The sequence below is a fragment of the Chelonia mydas genome, chromosome 12, assembly GCF_015237465.2.
Source record: "Chelonia mydas isolate rCheMyd1 chromosome 12, rCheMyd1.pri.v2, whole genome shotgun sequence".
Taxonomy (NCBI): Eukaryota; Metazoa; Chordata; order Testudines; family Cheloniidae; genus Chelonia; species Chelonia mydas.
In genome coordinates this window covers 15,415,370-15,431,793 of record NC_051252.2, presented here as the reverse complement: position 1 = coordinate 15,431,793, position 16,424 = coordinate 15,415,370, and the positions used below count along the sequence as shown (strand labels likewise).

The 16,424-nt window shown below is 40.5% G+C and overlaps 1 protein-coding gene across 2 annotated transcripts in view; it reads left to right on the top strand.

Moving 5' to 3' along the window:
* Positions 1-16,424, top strand: part of NKD1 (NKD inhibitor of WNT signaling pathway 1) — a 146,429-nt gene that overhangs the window by 118,346 nt on the left and 11,659 nt on the right. The window contains exons 5-7 of one of the 2 annotated variants that reach the window (XM_007059658.4): positions 1,326-1,432; positions 4,050-4,145; positions 15,555-15,702. In XM_007059658.4, the coding sequence (XP_007059720.2) occupies positions 1,326-1,432; positions 4,050-4,145; positions 15,555-15,702 (351 nt within the window). The remainder of the gene's footprint in view (positions 1-1,325; positions 1,433-4,049; positions 4,146-15,554; positions 15,703-16,424) is intronic. The other variant, XM_027822135.3, reaches the window with a different exon arrangement.

Sequence of the window (16,424 nt, the reverse complement as noted above, 5' to 3'; positions counted from 1 at the left end):
TTCGCAAAAAGAAAAGGAGTACTTGTGGCACCTTAGAGACTAACCAATTTATTTGAGCATAAGCTTTCGTGAGCTACATGTTTCGTGTTGCATCCGATGAAGTGAGCTGTAGCTCACGAAAGCTTATGCTCAAATAAATTGGTTAGTCTCTAAGGTGCCACAAGTCCTCCTTTTCTTTTTGAGTAGTACTAAATACATTCATAGTGCTACTGAGCTGTTTTAGCCAGTCCACCTTTAAATGACTGGTTCTAAATTGAGGGAGGTCATTCTTACTTTGTCAAGCTTGTCTTGTGTTGAGAGAATACATAATTGAGATGTTAGAACTTTAGGCATCCCAAAGTAAGGGATCTTAAATGGTCCAAGGGTAAATTTATTGGTTAAAACAGATTCCAGTGTCCAAGTGCAAGAATGCTAACCGTAAGGGGCATGGTCTCACCTAGGCCTCAAACTGCCTTTTGTTGCACAGGGGCCAACAAGAATGTAGAGATCTAATATTTACACTTGCAATGAATTGTGGGCACAAAATTTCCGGCAAGAATATTTGCATGTCCAAAATTGCACCTGAAAATTCTGAGGCCAGTGCTAAATATTGGACCGTAAATTTCATAACTTTAAAAATATTGAACTGATTGTTTTCAGAGCTGGGGCTTCACCCTGAGCAGTGCCAATTGCCTCTCAGTAGGTGCCTCAGACTTGAATGAGAAGCTTTTGTATTATATTTTCTTCCTCAGTGAGGACTCAGAAATGTGCCAGCATTAAAGCTTTTTACAAGTGCAAATAGTTCAGTCTGGACAATCGGGAAAAGTATAATTTTTTTTAATGCATAACTCAAAACGCTGCTGAAACTTCTTGGAAAAAAATAATCTTGTGGCTTCAACCAAACTTGGAAAATGTTATCCCAAGAAGAATTTAAGAAAGTACTTTTGAGCAGTTGAGGAGGGAGGTTGGAATAGAATGGAAAGCTCATTTCAACTTCAATTATATTGTTTGCTGTGGTGAATTCTGTGTTTTGCAAGTTGAACCTCTACTGTTCTGAAAAATGGTAGGCAAAAGTATGCAACTGGTTCATATTAATATTTCTAGCAGATTTGTATTTTCATAGTGCTCTGCTTGAACCTGATACAGGATCTGTTGAAGTCTATGGTGTATATCGGATACAAGAGTAAATCAAATATAATAGCATCTCTTCCATTCAAGTTTGCTGAAATCCAGTTTCACCCTAAATATTATGAGACTTTTGAAACCAAGGAATCCGGTTTGATGTGATATAAGACTACTTTGACATTCCATCATAAACGTTTTTCCTTAAATATACTTTTTTGCAGTGGCTTTGCCTCCAGAGAAGACAGATGGAGTTTGCAGTGGAGATGAAAAGAAAGCTGGGAAAGAAAGTGACACACGTACAAGTTCCAGGAAACAACTAAAATTTGAAGTAAGTCCCTCGTTTTTGAATGTTGAAATGTACTGAAACAAATAAGTTAGATAAATAGCCTATGGAACAAATACGGCCATCAGTTGTCTGTATGCAGTTCCCATTGATTGTATTGTACATCAGGTTGATGTACATCAGAGAGCAGGATTTGGCCTTGAGTCTCTATTTTCCTATTTGCCTGGCTATTGTTCCCTAAGGGGTGGTTAGCAAGTTTTGTTCTTAAGTCAAATAAAGCCTAATGATGATGAGTTTTCCGCAGGAGCTGGAGTGTATGGTAAGGAGAATTTGACATTGCTCTCTACTTGTGAGCTTTTCAAGTATAACTTCATGTGCCACCCACTATGTTATCAAATCCTGATATTGGCTTTTGTAGACTATCATATTCAGTTAAAACTGCCTAGTGTAAAAGATATTTGTGAAAGGTGCCTTAGCCATCAGTCTTTCATGGCTGGGCCTCCAGAGTGAAATAACCTGGACCTTCTACACTGGCAATTCATCTGATTAGATGGAGGGGGAATAAAGCTCCTGAGGGGAATTCGTCTGATGGCCTATTTCCTTGTAGACTTATAAACATCATAAAACTGCCAGACATTGTGCATAGTTGGCAGGTTTTGCTTATAAAGGGAGAGATTTAATAAATATGAGCACTGAAACATGCTGTCATCCGGCTAGAGAGTTGTTTGTCTTTCTTGACGAACAGGGAGGCACATTGGTACCAGCAGAAGAGCATGTATTTCATCTCTCTATGCTCCAGCAGACGTGGCAAACTTCTGCCTTTCAGTGCTGTCAGTCTGTCATGTTAATGAGCTTTGCATTCATCAATTATTATGTAAAAGACCATCTAGCCATCTTGTAATGTTACCGGAACATTCATTTGCTTCTCTGGAAAAGGTTTGGTAGCCCCGTGCAAATTACTTTTTACTGTTTTAAGGCCAGCTTTTCCTTGAGAAATGCAAGTATTCCTATGATCTTAGTCATGTTGACAGGCTTCTTTCTTTCTTTCTTTCTTTCTTTCTTTCTTTCTTTCTTTCTTTCTTTCTTTCTTTCTTTCTTTCTTTCTTTTGATTTTATACTCTACCTTGAGTAATGGACATTTCACACACGTGAAAGACGTGACAAATTACAGTTAACAGTACCCTGATGCTTGAATGTTGGTGGACACCTTGTGCCAGTTTAGGGGGAACTCTACCGTACCAGCAAAGACTATGTTTGTTCCCAAGTAGTTCTTGGCATGCCACAAAGGTTAGCACTTGGTACCAGGCTCCATGACTAATGCCGGGAAGATTGCCATGTTACTAACTAAGCAGGGCACATCCTCACATAAAGATCATAGACAGTATGGGACAGGGAACTATTAATATGTGGCAAGAAACCAAGTATTGGTTTGTTCTCAGAATCAAAGCTTTCTAACCTTGTAAGCTAGGGGCTAGGAGAATGGTAAATCTTTCATTTTATGACTAGGTATAAAAGAATCAGAAATGCAAGTGTTGAGACAAGAAGTCTAAATCTGAGGTGGATGTGATTTGGCTTTTAAAGGGGCTGGGAATGTTTGTGTAATATGAAACTGTGTTTCCACAGTAGAGTGTGGGGCACTTGGCAGCTTTCAGATGGGCTTGTTACAACAGAGAGAAGACTGCCTTTGAACTCAGCAGGGGATGGGGGTACTGTTAACTGCTGTAGGGAATTGGTTTCAAGTCAGCAGATCAACCAGGTATTTTGAGCTCTATCATGCTGAAGCTATTTGGAGCTGTTTATTTTACTTACATACAGTGGCTTTTATTTTAATTGTGCTGTAACTTTTCTGTTTGCCTTTTGTGGCTCTGGTTGACTCGGATTGCACAGGTCTCAAGAGAAAGCAAGCGGCTTGCAACCAGGTGACTGGAGTAGGTCAAAGTGCGTCTTTTTTTCTTGGTGGGGTGTTGCTGGTTTTCTTTATATACATTGATTGTTGAAGGCTTTCTTCAAGTCACTCTCTCGCTAGCAAAGGAGCATGATTAAAGTAAGGATCAGGCAACAGTACGTAGCCTGTGGTAAGGGATTCTTACCTCTCAATTCCAAATGAAGTTCAATTTCTGTAACTTCGATAGCATCAAGAGGTACCAAGGGTTGCCAAAGTTAATAAAGTATATTGAGTATCTGCGTCAAGGGCAAGTTTTACCAATGGGGGTTTATACCATGCATCCATTTTGTATTAATGACCACTTCTGATTCAGTGGCATGATGCCTCATACTGTGAGTCTGTTTCTGCCATCTCTTTATTTTCTCCCTGAGTTACGTGGAGTTTTTCTTTCTGACTTTTTGTAGTGGGAAATCTTATATTTTGTTCTAAGAACTTCAGCAGGCAGCTTTCTCATACTTTTGTATTTTGTACAAGTAAAAGTAGAAAGTGTCTGTCTGTTTCCAAGAAGTTTAGCCCAAGGGTTTTAGGAAAGGAACCTTCTTGTCATGAGACTCCAGTGCAGTGGACAGAAGCTTACAAGGAACCAATCCTAAATGCCTCTCCCCTCGAGAAAGGAAGGAATAAAGAGAACTGCTTCTTTTTTACAGAGAAACTGAGCCTCTTCGGCAAGCACGCCTTATGCTTTAGGTAATCAGTTGCTCTTTGCATGTTTCTTAGGAATTGCAATGTGATGTGTCTGTAGAGGAAGATAACAGGCAAGAATGGACCTTCACACTCTATGACTTTGATAACAACGGAAGAGTCACACGTGAGGTAAGCAAAGTATAGCTGCCCCTTTGTATACAGCATTTGCTAACAAGAGAAGTGTTTTATAACAGGAACATTTTTTTCTCCTATGAAGTAAACATTTCCTGCCAACTTCAACAGCAGTTTCCATGGACCCTTCCCTCTCAGAAACAAACTCCACCAATAGTTTACTGGTTTTGGAATTACTGTACCACCTTTTAAGCTGGTTGCTGTTTAGTGTCTGGAACTAGCCTTTAAAAGAAATAGTACCGGCATTTGAGGGGGGAAAAGTCTGAACCAACTGAATCTCCAAACACATTGTCAAAACAAATCCCTGCAAATGTACATTGTTCAGTCTTCTGCCCTACTTTTCATAATTCAGCTAACCCAATAGCAGGTTTGCTTTCGGAATTTTGTTCCCAATAGTACTGACTGTACCATTCTGTCCCTTTCATGAACGTTGGGCAGAGATCTGTGCTGCCATCTCTTTCAAATTATAGACTCTCCTTGATAACCCTTGTGACACTTACTGCAGCATAGCAGTCAGTGGCTATCGGTAGAAGATGTGTCCATACTAAGATTTTCAGGATGCATTTGTGTCCCTAATAAATAAGGGAACCCATCACAGTATAAGAATATGGACAGAGTGCAGTCATTTTTTTCAAAGTGTACTAACCAGAATGAATCACACTTCATGGAAAGCGTCTTCTTCGAGTGCTTGGTCATGTCAGGTGTGTGTGCACTGCGTGCACCATTGCTGGAGATTTTTCCCTTAGTGGTATCAGTTGGGCCCGCTCTAGCGTCTTCTGGAGCCGCATGCTTATGTGCCAGTATAAGGGGCACTACCAGTCACACACCTTCTCAGTTCCTTCTTACCGCCCACTCTCTTCCGATCCCACCAACCCTAATGGGGCACCATCAGCTCTGGCGTCCGGAAGCCGGAGGGAGCAGGGTGCGTTGGGACAAGCCCTACCTGATCCCGTGTCCTGATCTCTGGCACACCACTGGTCCCCAGCACCCTGCCACCGTATGGATGAAGAAGCAGGTATCGCTCCACCCTGGGTGCTGAGAGAAGAATCCTCTTCAGAGAATGTATTGGCTTATCACCTCAGCAGATCCTTCTCCTCTCACCACAAGTGGTCCCGTCACCCAGAGGTCACCAGATTCATCTTCCAAAAGTGGGGGCCTCCCCAGGTGGACTTTTTCGCCACCAGGCAGAGCAGAAAATGTCACCAGTTTTGTTTGCTGCGAAGGCACAGCCCAAGCTCCCTCTCTGATGTCTTCCTGATCTCATGGACAGATCACCTACTGTACGCCTTTCCCCCAACTCCCATGATTCACAAGGTTCTTCTAAAAAATCAAACGGGGCAAGGTAATAGTTATCCTGATACCACCAGCATGGCTGCGCCAGCATTGGTTCAGCTCACACTTGGATCTCTTGGTGGCAGCTCCACTGTCGCTCCCACTCCGTCCGGACCTGATTCACAAGACCATGGCTGGTTACTTCACCCGAACCTCGCCTTCCTGCACCTAACTGAATGGATGCTGCATGGTCAGGCCTGCTCAGAACAGGTTCAGCAGGTCTTGCTAGGTAGTAGAAAGCCTTCCATCAGGACTACGTACTTGGCCAAGTGGAAACGTTTCGCTTGTTGGGCTTCCGAACATGACGTCTCTCCATCTCGATCTTCCTTTAAGTCTATCTTGAACTATTTGCTGCACCTAAAACAACAGGGCCTGGCCTTCTCATCTATTAAGGTGTATTTGGCAGCCATCTCAGCCTTCCAGCCCCCAGTGAATGGCAACGCCAGTTTTGGAAGAGTGCGGTTTCCATCAGCACATTCATGAACTCTGAGCCCACCTCCTGGGTTACTGCTTGTGAGTCATCTAGCATGGAATGGACATGAGCAAGCACTTGAAGAAGAAAAAACAGTTACAAACCTTCCGTAACTGTTGTTCTTTGAGATGTGTTGCTCATGTCCTTTCCATAACCCACCCTACTACCACTCTATCGGAGTTACAGACAAGAAGGAACTGAGAGGGTGCAGGCTGGTGGTGCTATGCTTACACACAAGTGCGTGGCTCCAGAGTGCACTTGAGCCATCCCAGCGGATACCACTAAGGGAAAAATGTCTCGCAACGATGCATGAGGCGCTTACACACCTAGCGTGGAATGGACATGAGCAACGCATTTCGAAGAATAGTAGTTACGGAAGGATACTAACTTAGATTTTTACTTAGATTTAATGCAATGTACCATCACTGATTATTTGCAAAGTCTTGTTCATTGGCTTCTGTGTCTTTAAACGATCAACTGTAGGCTTCATTCTCCTTTTGCTTTTAAGTCAATACCTTTGAAAATTAGCAAGTCTTGAGTGAACAGGACTAGGAAAAATACTGAAAACTTGGTGGTAATAGACAAGAAATGGTGCTAGGAGTTGTCCATGAGACTGAAGTGGAATTTCTTTTTGTGTTCACAGTAAAACTATCTGCCAAATGAGGTTATTGTGCAGGTTTTTGAGAAGAGTATCTAAAAGGAGAACCATTATTAAGATTTATTATTTTATATTATGGTAGCACATAGTGTACTCAAATGAAATCTGGACCCCAGTGTGCTAGGCACTGTGCAAGCATATAGTAAGACACAGTCCCTGCCCCCAAAGAACTTAATATCTAAATAGGTGAGAGAGAGAGAGAGAGAGAGAGTATTATCCCTATTTCACAGATGGGGAGCAGAGGTACAGAGCAATTAAGTGACTTGCCCAAAATCATGCAAGAAATCGGAGGTAGAGGTGGGAATTGAACCCATATCACCTGAGTCCCAGGCCTGTGCCTTAACCACAAATGGAAGAATACTCAGGGGTGTCCTTTAAGCCCATGGCTGGAATAACCATTAATGTCATCAGGAGTTCTGTGTGCTGAACATACAGAGCATAGGCTTTTCATTATGCATACAATAATTATCTGTGACTTTTGTGGTACACCAGAGAGCTTAATTTGACTGTACTTAGAGAGTGTTTTGCAGCTACATTCTAACTCTGCCTACAAGAGCAGACAGCATATTAACTGAAACCAAATCTGTGCAGGGATTGAGATCTGGGGTTTGCTATATTCAGTCCTGAATCTGTGCCAAATATTTGTCTTTTAGCCCAAGGGACCACGTAGGCTGATAATTTGCAGTTCTTCACATATGACCATGGCTAGAAATCAAGAGTATATACCAGTGGAAAGCTTTCCAACTGTTTACAACACTTGTTTTTGTCCCAGTAGGCTGCAAGATTCTGAATCTTAAAATTGTCATTTGGATTATCCATCTTACTTGTTGTATGATTTTAATGGTCACTCTTACACAAATACAGGTTTCAGAGTAACAGCCGTGTTAGTCTGTGTTCGCAAAAAGAAAAGGAGTACTTGTGGCACCTTAGAGACTAACCAATTTATTTGAGCATAAGCTTTCGTGAGCTACAGCTCACTTCATCGGATGCATACTGTGGAAAATACAGAAGATGTTTTTATACACACAAACCATGAAAAAATGGGTGTTTATCACTACAAAAGGTTTTCTCTCCCCCCCCGCCAAACTACTCTCCTGCTGGTAATTTGAGATAGAGACCCCAGAAAGTTAGGAATTCCAGTTTTCAAATGGCCTGCAACTTCTCAATCTGGTGGGTCTTCAGATATGGCTGTCACCATAATGGGCTTGATCCCGCCGTCTGGTGAAATCCTGCCCCTGATCCAGCAACACATTTAGCACGTGCTTAATTGAGAGCATGTGAATAAACCCGTTAAAGACAAAGGACGCCTGCTTAAAGTTTAAGCATCTGCTTAGGGCTTTGCCGGATCAATGACAGGATGGTCAGAGCATTGCAGGATCGAGCCCAAAGTGAGGAAGATGGTTGCCTTCTAACAATGCTTGGTTGGCAGATAAGTGCAAACGCTTTCTGGACCAGTAAACTTTTCCAAACAATGGTCCAGAACTGGTGATCAAAATAATATCACCACTCCCAACCCCCATTTGCTGTGAAGTTTTCACTGGAGCGGCTCCTGGATTTGTTGTTGGATTTAATAGTAGGGTAAAATTTTATTTCATACTGGAAAAGAGATTCAGAATGTAATCTGTTGTGTCCAGGTGTTTGTGCCCACCATCTTAGAGTATCTGACTATCTTTGAAACATCTCAGTTTAGTTGGTGAGCTGTCCATGTCGTTTTGTAAAATGAACGTTGTACGATCACGGTGTTGCATACTTAATCTGAACACAATTCAGAAGGCCCAGGGACAAGGTTGTGAAAAGAGATTTAGTGATTTTGGAAGCCACAGTTTTTCAGTGCCCAACTGAGACACTTTTAAAGGGCCCCTGATATTTAGTGGGAGGGGATTCAGCAACCTTTACACCTCTTTCGGATGTCTCAAACTGGGTATGCAGAATCAGTAATTGCTTTTGGAAATATCGGCCGTTATGTCCAGAGAGTTTCTAAATGATACATACAGTGTGAAAACAAATTCAGTGAAAGTCATTTAGATGGAGTGCAACTTTTGTTCATGGGCTAAACATCTTTTGCATTAAAATGACTGTATTCATTTTGAAAATTCTAAACAGGATGGGGATTTGAGAACTAGATAAAATTCCCCCAGGGTTTTTCACAAAGACAGATCTTCATAAGAGTGTTCAAATTCCATCTTAGCAGGATTTCCTCTGGATGTTGACATCTTCTGAACTTAATGTGGCTTTGATTTTCCTCTTGAGACTGTTATGGTTTGTTGCTTGGTCTTTACAATTAGAAGTTCAGATCTAGTCGTTCTTCTTTGATATGATATCACCATGTATTTTGGAGCATAATTATTGGGATGGCAAATTATAAAATTAGCATTCAATATCTGTACTTATAATATTGTTCTTAATGTTCTGGCAGAAGAGCGTTTTATAGTCCTTTTGGTGTGTGGGGAGATAACTTTCTCTCTAATGTGGATATTATAAAACTTAAATAATAATGTTTCCCTTCATTCCATAGGGCATTAAGAGTCCAATTCATTATGTACTATAGGCCTTTTGAGAACTGACAGCTGCACTATAATTATCTTCACATGGATATTTGTAATTGGACTTGAAACTTGATAATTGAACTAATGTGTTGTGATCCATGAGGTTTTATGTTGAGCCCTCTGAATATAATTGTACTTCTGAAATGCCAACCCCTTTTTTCTGCTATCTGCTCTGTCTCATGAAGGTTGGTTTTGTCAGAGGATGGTTACGCAATTCTAAACATTCAAGAAAGTCAGTTATCAGGAGTAAAAGCAGGGGGGGTTTAGACTGCATGCTGGGTGGTTACCAAATGATGCTCTTTCAGATCCCAAATATGATCATTTCAAAAATGATAAATGAATATAAAAAATTGATGTTGCAGTAAAGAAACATACTATCTGTAATGCTGGCAAATCCAGACTACAAACAAACTTCTAAATAAGACATTTGTACTTTTCTCTGTGAGCGGGAAGGGAAAAGAATCAATACAAATGTTTCTCTTCATCTATTTTTAAGTGTTCCTTGACTATTACTTTAAATACCCAATTTTCTGTCACATTCCCTACTTTTTTAGGGTGTGTGTGCTATTTTTCCACATATTCCTCTTGGCAGGAGGGTGAAGGGTTGTTAAGTACATCTGCATTCAAGACTCAGCCCCACACTGGTGCTCATTAGTAGCGCTCAAATCTGACCCGGAAAAATGACAGAAGAAGGCAGCTGGCCTCTGGGGCTGGGGGTTATGTTACTGAATTAGTCCTTAACCTTGATCTTGTAACTTGCTGTTTTTTGCTACATTTGTCACCATTTTGCTACCATTGGTGCAACTCCAGCTGTGGGAGCAACCAGAAGGAGGAGGAGATGAGTTCTAATGTAGATAAGGTACTGTTGCTTCTACCAGCCTTTTTAGAGCAATTCTATATAAAAATCTCAGCAGTGGCTGCAACTTTGTCAACACTAAAGCCCCCACCATTGCTACCACTGCTGGATTTGCACCAATGGGAAACATTAAGAAAAAGCGCACTGTAGACAGGGTCCTAATGGTTTGATAACTCCTTTAGGAGACCCAGACACACGTCCCCTCGTCCATGTCTTTCACAGCTATGTTTTAATAGTCACATATGAAACTGGATGGTTGTTCTGGTTCAGGGTCAAACAGATTATTTACCTTTTACTTCTCTTCTCTGTTTAATTAATTTGGAGGGGAAAAAACTCCTCCTCTGGTATCCAGAATCTCTGGTTTACTAACTAGACCTAACACTGACAAGCAGGTCTGAGATCTGGAAATACCAGGAAATACTGTCCTTCTCAGTGTGTGCCAATTAGCATTCCTTAGAAGCAAAAGATTAGTACCCTGAAGGAGGACTTCCTCAATCAAAATCTGCTCTGAATGGAATCAGTGCATAATATTTGAATGTCAGTTTCTGTTACTTTTGTTTACTAAACACATTAGACTTTCTTAATGTTCTCAACTACTACCAGCCAGTATCTTATCAGCGAGTCATTAATTGTGTGGGAGAAATGTTTGACAGCACCATGTATGATAGAGCTATATTAACTATACACTTTGTAATAATTCCAAAGCAAACACTTTCTGAAAATCCTGTTAACCATTACTCTTGTAAACATACTTTTGTAATCAAGCTGCCTTGTCCATAAAATATAATGAGGTGAAAAATACACAGCAGTTAATACATTCTCACCTTGGGGAACCCAGCTGTAATGAGACACACGCATATTCTGGGTATGACATACACCAACTCTTAAAACAGTTTCAAAAAGCATTAGTTTTTCTCTTTAAGAAGGAATTTTATAGCCTAATTTTGTTACATCATAGTAGCAATCTCAGTACGTAGTTTCAGTAGGTATCTCAGCACATCAACTGAAAGCCACCAGAAGGTAATTTATAATGACACAGCCCCACCTCCAAATTCTTTGTCTTTGCTGGCGTTATGAGAGCTGGATGAAAAACGAGGAAACAACTTTATGAAAAACGTTCATGTTTTTTCCTTTTCATAGCAGTCAAAATGAACTGGGTTTTTTGTGTGAATATTACGCCATATATTTTAATCAAAATTATTATTTTTTTCATATTTGGAAACCATTTCAGTAAGTATTTTGGTAAAAAAATGTATAATCTTGCAAAAATGAAAATTTTTTATAATGACAATTTTTCACAAAAAGTTTGTTTTATTGGGGGCATGGGGAAATGCCATTTTTGCGTAGAAAAACTTTTCATGCAAAAAACTTTGACCAGCTCAAAGGATAATATTTTCCCTGCCTTAGGCAGTTTCTAAAATTGTGGTTTGTATGTCAAGGAATTTAGTTTTTTTGGTAATTGGACCTGTAGAGCTCTATGGGGCTGTGAGGTTTCTTGAGTGTGTTTGATTGTGCACCAGAAGAAGTTAACTGGTTGTACCTGACTGTTATCCTTAGTTCTTGACAAGTTTCTTCAGGAGGGGACAATTTCGCTGATGTGCTCGATAGCTGGTGCATGGAATGTAAAGCTGTGTCAGCACCTGTAGATAGCTGTTCAAGGGATTTGAAGTCAGATAACAATCAGCAGAACAGGATGCAAGGGTGAGCATAAATTGCCCAGTTACCATGGCATATTACATGAAGATGAAAATTCTCCTTAGAGAAAAATGTAAGGCATGTTTGGAAGACCTTTATAGGCTTTGTAGCATATATCGTGATGGACCTGGTGCCAATAATTTGGGAGAGACATGAGCCCCACAATAGCTACCCTAGAGACAGCGCTGTGGGGAAACAGCTTCAGTCATAGTTCAAGGCTGATGTCCTGCTGACAACTCATTCTGAGTCTTCAGTCCTGCAAGGTTACCTCAGGAATTTGGATGATTCTCAGGATCTCGTTTCTAAGGAGGTACTGTCAAGCAGTCAGGAGGCCAAGAGGTCTGATTTCAGGAGGCAACTCAACCAGAAAGTTGCCAGTGCAGTAGGGTTGGTGGTTGAGTGAGCTGGTTTGCCCGTAGGAGAGCTGTCAATGTACAAGACCCCAAATAAGGAACATGAGTAAATGAATCCCTTAATAAAAATCTTGGTGGTGATATCTAAGAGACAGGTGATAAGAGTGCAAAGAAGTGGATTAAGTTACAAAAGGGTACTTCTGATCTTGATTGGCTGGTTCATGCCCATCTGAAGGGTGCTTTCATTGAGTTCCTGATTGCAAAGAACTTCTTATCCTCATGGAGGGAATTAGATATTAAAACTTGGGGAGCTTGACAAAATACGAAAGGCAGCAACACAATAGAAAAGCACAGTTTTAATGGGACTGTTGTGCAGTATGTTAAAATGCCTGGTGGCTGGATAGACTGAAGTAATTTGGGATAATTCAAACCCGTTTGGTTGAGAGTTGCAAATTTGGGTGTAGATGTATTGCTGGCTCAGAGAGTACATGTTGTGCCTTTATTACAGGTGGCCTGCCTTGACAAGGCCTGGGAGTACTTCCTAAAATGTTGAGCAAGGGGTTTGTTGGGAAAGACCAAGACTGTGAAAGAGGAAAAATAGGGACCGCATTTGAGGTGTGTGGGGGTTAGGCAGCCCCCAGTAACAGAAACAAAATCATTTAAAAAGCCAATGGAAGTACAGAACTTCTGTCTTTGCATGTTCTAGAGTAAAATGAGAGGGGTTAACAAGCAAATAGTACAAGCATATAGGATATTGGAACAAAAAAAAGAGATTAGGTTGTTGGGGACAAATGTGTGAGCGATAACCATATTAAAATCGGCAGTACACGAAACGTTACCTGTGTTGGTTATCTGTATCCAAGGCAGGGAGAACGTAGTGGCAGAATACTTGTTGGGGAATGAAACAATAAGGTCTCTGTTCAGCAAAGCACTTAAATACGTGCATCAATCCCATTACAGTTAAGGATGTGCTTAAGAACTTTGTTAAATAGACGTGGCTTGGTGAATCGGGATCTGGGTGCATAGTATGAGGCCTTCCAGAAGTTAGTTTAAGAAGGGGGTATTCCAGTGGTGGCTCTATCTTGGTTTGGTTTGGGTTTTTTGTCAGCTGCAATAAGAACTTCAGCCTGTGAAGCCTTCTGTTAGGTGCTGCTCTTTCTGTTAAGAGACTTTCTAGTAGGTTTGGGTAAGTTTCAAGACATAATGAAAGTGTGAGAGGAGAGGGTGGGTGAGATATTATCAATCAGTCAGTCATTCCCTGATGCAGGCTTTCAGGCACCGGTTCTTGTCAAAAGGATGGAAACAGGCCACCAGCACAGCTTATGACAGACATTATACCTTTAGGGGGGAAAGACCAGAGAGATTTCTGTGGAAGGAATGGACAAGCTGCCAAATTCCGCTCTATTTCTACCAACATAAGGGCTTGATCCTAAACGTTGAAGTCAGTGGGAGCAGGACCCTAAATCTGGAGTAATTCCACTGACTTTTGTAAAGTATTGCAGAGGTTGTAAATCAGGGCAGAATTTGGATCTTCTACATTAGACCTTTCAGGCTAGAAAAGGTGGAGCCTCACCTACTGTAAATTGTTTGCCTTAGCCATAGTTTCAAGGTTTCCTGCATGTTCCACAGAAAGGAATATGTCTGTTAACTGCAAAATATTCAGCGTGTGCAGGAGATTAGTATTTGACTGTCTCTTTTAACGCTGGCTAGATAAAGAGGGGAATATACTACATCAGGTTAAACTGGTGTGTCTGCTAGCGCTCACCTGGGCGTGCTGAGCTTTGAGGCTACATTTCTAAGGGTTTGAACCATGAGTGAATCCTATAGAATTTGAGATTTTATTGAATGCAAGAACTAAGTCTCCATCTTTCTCAGAACCAGTTTTGTTATATTTAACAAAGGCACCTGGAAAAGGGCGTTGTTCTAGGATAGGTCTAGGGTCAGAGAGACTGGTAGATAATTTATTAGAAGTGTATTCAGTGGGACCTTTAAAGCCTGCTGGGCTTGATACACTTTGATCCTAGAATGGTGTCCACGACAGGACTGTCTGGTACTGATAGAAATAAATAATAAATGTGGGTTAGTTCACTCAGAGAATTGTCTCCATCTCAAGTAAAGAGCAAAGCAGTAGATCTCCTGCTCATCTTGGCAATAGCTAGGTAGTATGGAGTAAGGACATTTGTGTAATGTTAATGAATGCTGACTGGTTTGGATAAATATGAGCTGACTTGCAACACCGCTCCTAAAAGAGGCTATGTTCCACCCATACATCAAGTAAGAAGAATGCGGATTCAGTAGTCCTTCTGTATGAGACAAATGGCTTATTTGAATTTGGTAATGCTGCTTCTGATCAGCCTCTGCTCAGTAAAGCACTTAAGCATGTGCTTAAGTCCTGTTTACGTCAATGGCACTTACTGTAAAGCACAAACTTACGTGTTTTGCTGAATATGGATGGACTTAATCTCATACTTAAATAAATGCTCGGCTGAACTGCAGCTATGGAGAGGAATTCTGAATTGCCCCTACACTTACAATTTCTAAAGCTGCCGTAATTGAATTATTAAACATCGTTTTTTATCCCACCTATTATGAGACTGTGTAATGGTGATGGTAACCTAAAGAGAGGGATATATTCAGATTGGCCTGAATCTGAACACCAGATTTCAACTATCCTGAACTTTAGGTAAGTTCAGATTCAATTCTAAATGTTGTGACTCAGGCCTATCTCTGTAGTGTGTTGACCCAAAACACCCTCATTGTTTTGAGAAATTTGGATCAGTCTGATTCTAGATATCTAAATCTCACCAATAATGTGTTCTGTGGAATCTCTAGATATCAAAAGGGAATCACAGGAAGCAAACATCTTCCTGAGGCCAGGATTGGTTATCTATCATGTGCTGTAGAAATTGTGGATATGGGTCTGCTTTTAGAAAAAAAAGGAAATACTTGTTTGGGTCGTGCAAACTCTGTTTTCCATTGCTATATAAATAATATTTTATACCTTCACTGTATTTAAGATAATAGAGAGAAACTGGTAGGGAAAACTGCTAGTTAAACAGCTTATGGTGTGTGTTTGGAAAATGTGAATAAACTATGTGTTTTTTCTAAGGGTGTTTTGATCTATTCTGTCCCATTTCATAACACTTATGCCATTTGAACATAAGGAATATGGAAGAGACGGTCATATGCTTGAAACACTTCTTGTATAGCTTTCACCTGATGTCCTAAGATCGGATGTATTTATCTCTTAAATCCAGCAGGGAAACGTGGCTAAGGGTATGCCCATTTGAGAAACAGAAGACTTGATTCAATGAAGCTCGGTACTTTTGCGAGGTTCTGAGCACCCTCAGTTCCCTTTTGAATTCAGTGAGATTTGAGGATGCCTTGGCACCTAATTGGTCCAGAACGGTTAAATTTGTCAGTACCAAAGGAATTGGTTCTTCACCCGTTTTTACAATATTATTTTTCTGGTTGTGTTTCAATCCCAATTGTAGGACATTACAAGCTTGCTTCATACCATCTATGAGGTAGTTGATGCATCAGTAAACCACTCTCCCAGTTCCAGTAAAACTCTGCGAGTGAAGCTTACTGTGGCACCTGATGGAAGTCAGAAGAAAAAGAGTATCTTACTAAACCCTGCTGGTAAGCACATGCTATATTGCCCTGTGAAATATTGCCAAAATGTTTCCCCTCAAAGATTTCAGTTCACATTTCCTAGCAGAAAAATCAGTTATAGGGACACCTGAGTCAAGAGCAACTGATTCTGGGCGTGTTGTAATTTCTAACTGCCCATTGGAGGCCTCAGATGTGGATGTTCTAACTTAGGAGTCTGTGTTTGAAATTCATCGTTTCATTTGGTTTGATTATTTCTGATTCACAGTAGTTACAGACTACAAGCTACATGAAAGCTTTGTCTACACTAGAAAGTTGTACCACTTTAACTATGTCAGTATAGTTAAAGTGGTACAATCCTCCTAGTGTGGACACCATTATATCGGTATACAGGTGCTTTATACCAATATATCTATTCCTGTATGGGAAAAGGAATAACTATACCAGTATAAAGCAGTTTTATATCAGTGTAACTGCATCCACACTATGGTTTGGCTGATATAAATATGTTGGTTTAAAAAAAATTACACTCCAACCAAAATAGTTATACCAACACAGCTTTCAAGTTTAGTTCAGGCCTTAGGAAGCCAACAGGAGAAAAGAGAACTACATCACCGCACCTTAAATGCATGCTATACAATATGTAGAATCTGTTTAGCCCTTCTAGTTAATCAGTAAATACTTGCTAATGATACAGTCGTGACTGATGTATATTGATCAGTTTAAGTACAAATATTGGACAAATACTGTCA